General features: G+C 39.9%; 1 protein-coding gene across 1 annotated transcript; it reads right to left on the reverse strand.

Annotated features, from left to right (window-relative positions):
• Window positions 1-1,798: 1,798 nt before the first annotated feature.
• On the reverse strand, window positions 1,799-7,912 carry LOC107103981 (polyadenylate-binding protein 1-like). The gene is made up of 15 exons (XM_015403858.1): window positions 7,121-7,912; window positions 6,439-6,632; window positions 6,164-6,279; window positions 5,311-5,450; window positions 5,116-5,210; window positions 4,887-5,024; window positions 3,894-3,989; window positions 3,527-3,799; window positions 3,345-3,435; window positions 3,138-3,260; window positions 2,878-3,020; window positions 2,691-2,775; window positions 2,474-2,604; window positions 2,278-2,368; window positions 1,799-2,166 (listed from the first exon to the last, which is right to left on the reverse strand). Exons 1-14 carry the CDS (start codon window positions 7,311-7,313, stop codon window positions 2,279-2,281), a joined length of 1,908 nt encoding a protein of 635 aa, XP_015259344.1. The 5' UTR covers window positions 7,314-7,912; the 3' UTR covers window positions 1,799-2,166; window position 2,278.
• Between the last annotated feature and the right edge of the window lie 818 nt (window positions 7,913-8,730).

Consider the following 8,730-nt stretch of genomic DNA (forward strand, 5'->3'; position numbering starts at 1 on the left):
TATAGACATTGTTTAGATTTACTTATATCTTTCTACCCCTTTTATAAAATAGAATAGAAAATCTCTTTATTGTCCCACAATGGGCAAATTTACAGCAGCAGGAAGATTATTGAAAATGGTCACACAAATGAGGACCTTAGCAAAAATGTATAAGAATAACATAATAGGGAAGAGTTAAAATATGAATGATAAAATACTGTAAAGGGGCTACTGTATAAAACCTAAAACTAAACGCTATTCCTGACATTTTGAATTAAAAAAGATTCCTGGATGGATGGGAAGAGAAACGTCTTCAAACTTGGAAACCAAGTCCAGTGGATTGTTCTGTTTTTTTTTTTTTTTTGGAAGAATTATCTTTGCTTCACTTTCTATGAGTGGCTATACCTTGATTGCTAAAGCAAATCATTGCTGGAAATAAAGCATTTTCTTTAACCACTCCATTTGTTTACCACCTAGTGTTTCAAATTCAGTTAAATATTGAGAAATATTTTGATGGTGTAATCTCATTTTTCATATTTTTTCATGAATTAAGAAATTATTTTTTTCCACTCCATTTTTCATAAATTTATTACATAGAATTTAAAAAATACAAATAAATAAAATTACTCTCTAAAATTATACTCAAATCATACATATTACAAATTTTACCCATCTTCGTTCCTTAATTGACTGAAGAAATTAAGGAACAGTTTCATTTTGGTCGAATCTTTCATTCTTATAGATCAATCATAAAAACACCAATGAGGCCTTTTTCTTCCCAAGGTACAACCTTACACTGATTTAGACAATTTAGAGCTTATCAGCCAAAATCTGTGTAGTTTCAATGCATTATTGCTCTTACATGAATCATATTTCACATTCACCACAACTAAATATAATAAAATTTCATGGCATCATTAGTACCAGAGGCATACTGTATTAAAGACATTTGAATTGAGAAAGCTTCCTGGAGAGGTGGCGAAACATCTTCAAATCTTGAAAACCAAGTCCAGTGGATATTTTTTGAATTTTTACGGAACTGTATTAAAGATAAACAATGTTGACTGTATTTAGAGTTCGGTCTTTAACAAATTTCTCTCCTAAACTGACATGACCACAGTTCTAAAAGGCTGGTCCTCTCTTAAATGATTGCATGACATCCTTAACAGCCAGAGTTTACTCCCTAAAGTGATTGTTTGGTCTCAGGCTGTGTTTTGAGAAAAGTTTGGATCAAATCAGCATGAGCCTCATGTATTGGGCCAAAGTTTGGTCAAAAACTTTAATCTTGGAAAACGTTTAAAAAGCTAAACGTTCTTCTATGATCACTTCTTACAGTTTTCATTTCATTGGTTTACCAAAACCTGGTTTCATTCATTGAAACTAAAATAAATACAGCAAGTGTTTAAAAAAAAAAAATGGATCCACATCCTGTGCTAATGCCTAAAAAAATAAACTTCAGTTGAGCCCATAATAATTTGTAAACAAGGAAAATGTGCAAATTGCTGTACAATTCCACGTCTCCTTTAAACAAAAGCCTATTTGAATCACACGTTGCTGCACATTTTGTGGAGCGGGTAAATTATACATTTTCTGGTAAATTTATATAAAACCATATTTTTCCCCCCATGAAGTTTCACCAACCATTCACTAGATTAATACTTCAGAAGTTTCTATTATACTGATTAAAATCCCTGAGTGGTTAAAGTGCAATTTGTTGGCCCAACAGTGACATCTAGTGGAGAATAGTACTGAAACATTGAACTATTGAAGCCCCTGGAAACCAACATCTTACCTTAATAAACACAAACCAGGTACATATTTTTGAATGACGTTTTATTATAGCCAGTAGTTTGCAATACTAATTGCCCCAAAATGCTCAGCAATCACTTTCCTGATATTGCTGACAAGTTGAGCACTGACAGTAAAATGACATAAAACAGAGGAATGCATTCAATTTTATAACAATTTTCAATTTTTATCTATTTTGCTATTTTTTTTAAACTAATTTTTTCTTTATGATCAAGGTCTAGTTAAACCATCTCTAGACCTGGCAGATTCAATCGTTTTTGTATTTTTTTTTTAAGAAATAATTTATCATTTTGCAATGTTTTCTGAGTTTTAGGTTTTTCGATGTTTAAGTTTTTTTTCTCTTTTTCCATCGGTGAAGCAGGTTTCAAAATGCTCGAGCTGCAAGAAAAAAGAACAACGATATAAATAATTAGAAGCAAAGGATTTAAGATGATGCTAAGAATGAATCGGCTCTTAAAGTCGTGCTTTCGATCAATCGCTCGTGCATACCTTAGACGCTAGGAACACCAGCAGGTGTGGTGGACTTCTGAGCAGCCTCTTTGGCCTGGTGGGCCTGCAGCACAGCAACAGCCTCATCCACCTGAAAACAAAACATTTAGTGAAACAAATGAAAAAAAGGCTACCTAATGAGGAGAAACTGATTTTTAAATGACAGCATCCAGATGTTAAAACTAAATGGTCAAACCTTGGAGCGCAGGGACTCGGGTGATTCAAGCATGTGAAGAAGCTCAGAATTGTCGATCTCCAGAAGCATGCCAGTGATCTTACCAGCCAGGCTGGGATGCATATTCTGGATGAGGGGGAACAGACGCTCACCTATGAAAGGAAGAAGCCGGCCGTCTTATAAAGAGAATCAAACCAAACGATGAGTGACATCATTGGTTAAGGGATGGCTAACTCACCCAGCATCTGCTTCTGCTCCTGCGGCGGGGCAGCCGCCAGCATGGAGGCTGTCAGCGGCTCCTGGCCTTGGACATGGACAGCGGGCTAAAGCAGAAACAAGGACATCAGAACTCCAGCTGCTGTACAAACAATATCAAATTAAAAAGCACTGATGTTGGATGGAAAGCGAGGCAGGGCTGATCTTACTTGCTGCATGGAGACTGGAGGCTGGGAGGCCATGTGCTGCTGAGGATTGCGCACACCAGCAGCGTATTTGTACCCTGGCATGGGACGGACTGGGGCTGCAGTGGCCGAGGCACCGGCAGGACGCTGGCCAAGAGCCTGGGTCGCTACGGGGAGGAACAGAATCAGTCGCTTAGTTAAAAAAAAATAAAAAAAGCTGAATTGATGAGCCAGTTACCGGATAGGGACACCTTTATTAGGATGAGCTAATCGGAAAGACTTACGCATGCGCTGGGAGGCCATCATGCGTGGGACCTGGGTGTTGGTGGTAGTGGTAGCACGAATGGTGTTGAAGGTCTGCGGCCTTGGTGCCGACGCACGCATGGCGTTGGGCATGTTTTGGAAGTCTGGTGAAAACACCAGAATGATACACATTTAATACCAAAACACTACGATCTTTAGAAACTTGAATATTGTGGGAGAACACTTACGCTGAGGACGCACTCCCTGGGTGGCCCAGCGAGGACCGGGGCGAAGCTGGGCCAACTGGTTGGCAGAGTAATACGCAGCACGGTTCTGAGCCTGAACACGAGACCAACCGTGTGTTAGTCACAAAAACCAAAGGAAATCACCAACAGGAAGTTTAAAGCGAGTCAGCTGGTTGGAGGGTCACCTGTGGAATAGCTGCCATGAAGTAGCCTGAAGGTGGAGCAGGTTGGTAGGGGTTGAGGACGGGGTTGGGCACAGCGCGAACCGTGGCCATCCTCTGCATATACTGGTTGGTTAAATGGGCCTGACGCTCTTCCTTTCGCTGAGCAAGAGCAACATATAGCGGCTTTGTGGCCACAATGCGCCCATTCATCTCCGTCACAGCTTTAGTCGCCTCTTCTGGGGAAGAGAAGCACACGAAGCCAAAGCCTTTACTGCGGCCGCCCTCCATCATCACCTGCGGAGGAGGAGAGGATCGATTCGTTACATTTCCAGACAACCAACTGATTACACTAAATGTATTCTTCGTATATTCAAAGGATCACTGTTACCTTTGCACTTGTGATGGTTCCGAATGGAGAGAACTCTTTGCGCAGACGCTCATCATCCAGGCCGTCGTCCAGGTTTTTAACATACAGATTGACACCCTGGTAAAATAAAAACAATTATGACTTTCCTTACTAAGAATGAGGAATTATTATTTAAGTGTTTATGTTTTCCCACTCTTGTTGAAATTATCATTTTCCTATTCTCTAGCTTTTCCAAACATACGCCTTGACGCAGAATTCAATTCAGTTTATTTCTATAGCTCCAATTCACACCACACGTCATTTCAAGGCACTTTACAGTTCACCAGATCATACAGTCATATTAACCAGTTATATCTGATATATCTGACTAAATTGTTTTTATAAATGTGTTGTTTTTTTTTAATAAAGGATTTTAAATGCAACAATAATCACATTTAATGAATTTTAATGCTAAAAAAATAAAAATTTTGACTTAATGACCCGCAGAAACCCTATAATAATTAATAAAATAGACCCTGAATCTTTAAGCCATTAAACCTCTGAATATCGTTTACAATTCAGACCATAGCCGGGTTCAGCTGCACAGGTCAAAGCACGCACACCTGCATCATTCTGTGAATGATTAACCTCATCTTATCTCTCTGTATGCTTCCTGAAAGGCTGCTGTGCACGGTTTCATTTTAGAAGATGCACACCCAGTAATAAGTCAACTACAAATAAAACAGACATAGTGATCCCCTTTAGGAAAGAAACCATTTCAGCACAAATGACGGATGACAATCACCCAATCAGCATCTCAAACAGACCTGAATCTTTTTCAGTCAATTAATTCACAATCATGGAGAGACGAGAATCATCCCAGATCAAAGTTATATAAACCTTCTAACACATTATCAGTACTTTAAAGCTTTATCTCTGCAAATAATGTTGAGGTTAGGTGGACATAATATACTGACTGGATTTAACTGAACTTATGAGGAGTGGACTCTAACTGTCAGAGGAAGTCAGACAAACCTGATATCTGGTCATGCGATCTTGTTTCATCTGCTCAAATTTACGTTTGAGCTCATTCTGACGCTCCCCCTTCTTCTGAGCGCGGCCCACGTACACCTGTCGGCCATTCAGCTCTTTGCCGTTCATGTCATCTACAGCCTACGGAGCCGGAGCAGAAAAGTAGAGAAAGTCAGATAAGTTCAGAAAAAGATGAGATAAAGAAAAATGCTTGAAAGGAAACTCCATTAACCTTCTGTGCGTCTTCGTGCCTCTCGAAGCTGACGAAACCAAATCCCTTGGATTTGCCGCTCTCGTCTGTCATCACCCTGATACTGAGAGCAGGACCTTCAAAACAGGCAGGCTAATCAACACGTTTATCCAGGCGCTTTGCACTTGTCGGTTGGTGACTTTTATACAATGTGCATCTGAAATCTTGACATCTCACCATATTTGCTAAATAACTCCTTCAGCTTCTCGTCATCCATGTCTTCCCCAAAGTTTTTGATGTAAACATTGGTAAACTCTCGGGCTCGTGCCCCAAGCTCAGCCTCCCTCTCTTTGCGTGACTTGAAGCGGCCGACAAACCTAATGAACCATAAAAAGCATATTAGCAAAGTGATGCTGTATTCAAAACTGACAGCTATAGCAGCTTAATGGTACAGCTAATCTAAGAGATCCTGTAAAAGCAAAGTATGCTTCAGCTGTTCAAGCCAACATCTCAGTCGCACATCAAGATATAACCTTTTTTTATTAATTTAGACGCTGTTCTGTCAGATGAGCACACCAATAGTCAATATCAATTTATCCCCTCTGTTTATCCCTTTAGTTTTGTACAAAAATAGTCTTTAAACTACTTACTTTTTGGTGTTTTTTTGTTTGTTTTTTTAAGCATATGGCAATCTCACCTTAAATTTTTTTTTGTAGATGACTGAAGGGATACACGCACATTGAGGTGGTTTAAAGTCCATTTTTCGTACAAAACTAAAGGGAAATGCGCAAATCTGACCTCTTGCACATTCATATTGACTATGGGTATCCTGGTCTGACAGGGTATGCTATTCTGACAGAAGGACAGCACTAATGTGATTTCAACCAGGTTGCAATAATAATCTAGATTCAAAAAGATATTCCCATCAGAACCCCAAACATTCATTCTAGAACAATTCAATGAAAACTGGTTGCAGATGCATCTAAAACAGGAAGCAGGCAAACACAGATAACACTGAAGTTAGGCTAAACATACTTTGTTAAATGTCTTTTAAACATTTGTAGAACAAATGTAAATCTCCACCACTTACACTTTTCTGTCATTGAGCAACATGCCGTTCATTTTCTCAATGGCACGCTCAGCTGCCTCGTGGGTCTCAAAGTGCACAAAACCGTAACCCTTTGAGCCATTTTCATCACAAACCACCTTAGAAAGGGCAGATTTAAGGGAGTTAGAAACATCTAAACACACCATGCATGTCAAGCATTTTTAATTCAGCTTTCAACCCTCTTGAGATCTCTTTAACTCATGCAGTGAGTCCACATGAACCACAGCCACACGCAGACCGGACGCGTTGCGGTTTACCTTGCAGGACAGGATGTTTCCAAACGCAGAGAAGGTGTCGTAAAGGGCCTTGTTGTCAATAGACTTGTCCAGGTTTTTGATGAAGATGTTTCCCACCCCGCTCTTCCTCAATGAGGGGTCACGCTGAGACCACATGATGCGGAGAGGTCTGCCCTTAATTACATCGAAGTTCATCGTGTCCAAAGCTCGTTCAGCTATAAACATTAAATCATGGAAATAAGAAGGTATAAGTAGTACACATTTAGTGATAATCGCCCAAGTAACTGAAAATGTGAGGCTGAATTAGGGTGACCAGATTTGGGTTTCTGATAAGGACGACATTTTTTGGGAGGGGGTGGGGGTAATATATAATCATGCCAATAGATAACATATGTAATGCACACATGCTTTTATGCAATTTTAAGCCATTTTCGATTTTTAAAGACAAAAGTTGTGCCTTTTCTTCAATAGCTTTCAGGTCATGTGACCCACTGACTCCAAATCTATGTCAACTTGTTCTACTACTTTAGCCTGATGAGGCACACTAATTTTATTCAATTTCAAGCCTTTCTAGAATTATGGCTTTACGTGCTAACCACCCAATAAATAATAATAATAAAAAATCTGGTCACCCTGGGCTGAGATGAATTTGAAAAACAGTCGGATTAAACTATGTCATTACATTATTTTAAGGTTAGCTTACCATCGGCGGGCTGTTGGAAGTTAACGTATGCATATCCCAGAGAGCGGCGGGTGATCATATCTCTGCACACCCTGATGGAGAGGATGGGTCCGGCTGGGCTGAACTTCTCGTAAAGCATGGCCTCGGTAACGTCTGGATGCAGGTCCCCCACGTAGAGGGAGGCCATGGGGTAGCTAGGCGCGCTGGGATTCATGTCGGTTTGTTTTCAATCAATCCGATAAATGTTTAATTTCAATGCAGAAAGGTGGCTTTCAGGTGATTTTAAAGAGCGTTCCGTTCTCTTAATTTGGCAAACTCTAAAGACCAGAGCCACGATAAGGCTAACTGCTAATAACGTGGGCTATGTAGCACGAACAGCAAGATGTCGGAGCGCGGCCTACTCGACGTGGCCTTAAATGATCAAATTTAAGAATATCAGCTCCTTCAAAACAACAGAGTGTTACACTATCGACAAAATCAAACATAAACCGTGACAATTACAATGCCAGGAAGTTAAACTTGTTTAAATGAGAAAAGCAATAAGGCTAACGTTAATTATCAGCGCTCTCAACAATGACGCTATTAGCCTAGCCTGCTAACACCGTTCCGTCTTTCGTTCCTTTTTTTCCGAAGGTAGCGTCTTCTTCGCGTTGCTTCGTTGGCAAATCGAATCCTGCTTCACCGATTTAAGGTTTTCTTATAAAAATATGTCTGCGGGTGGTCACTAGCTTTTGGTTTGTTTCATAATAATAAAATGTGTGCCGAGGCTAGCTCCGGAGCACACCCTACGCAGACGGATTACAAGAATGAAAGGAAGGACGGCGGAGGCTGTTTCCAGGTTCCAGTCGAAACACCGGCGCGTGCACTAACTATGGGTAACGTCATGTGCTCTCGCGATATTTTAGCTTTTACGAGGACAACAATGTGTTTCGTTGTAAAGAACTTTCAGTCCTTGAAAAAAAACGGAAATTAAGTTTTTCAGAAAATTAGAACTATAGCCAAGGCAAGACGTAAAAAACGAGTTTTAGTCTATAGTTACTAATTTGTAATTTAGAATATATGAACTTGTCTTGTAATATTAAGCCTGTTATAGTAATGCAGCTGGCATAGAGGGAAGAGTCTGTGGTGCTGTTGACATTTTCAGGCTTGTTAAAAGCGGTTTTCAGCCGGTCTCTCTACTTCTTTAGAATCAGATCAAATCATTACAAAAGGTTGTGGCTTAGTGCTTAGGGCATATAGCTTGGAATCCTTAGTAGGGTGTAAATAATAATGGTTTTGTATCGATGCATCGATCCAACAGCTGACGATCCAATGCATGGACATTTCAAAAAGAGTATCAATTCACGATGTTTTCCCCTCCAGTCTATTTTCATCAGTTTGCTCCTGGACATAATTCTGACTCCCGTGCTGCGGTTTAGTATACAGTCATAGCCAAAAGTATTGAGAATGACACAAATATATTTTCACATGATCTGCTGCCCTCTGGTTTTCATGTGTGTATGTCAGATCATCACATACAGAAATAAAATTGCAATCATATTATGAGTAACAAAAGCTTTTAATGACAGAATGAGTTAATGCAGCAAGTCAATATTTGCAGTGTTGACCCCTCTTCTTCAGGACCTCTGTAA

Source organism: Cyprinodon variegatus, unplaced genomic scaffold, assembly GCF_000732505.1.
Source record: "Cyprinodon variegatus isolate N-32 unplaced genomic scaffold, C_variegatus-1.0 Scaffold1582, whole genome shotgun sequence".
Lineage (NCBI taxonomy): Eukaryota > Metazoa > Chordata > Actinopteri > Cyprinodontiformes > Cyprinodontidae > Cyprinodon > Cyprinodon variegatus.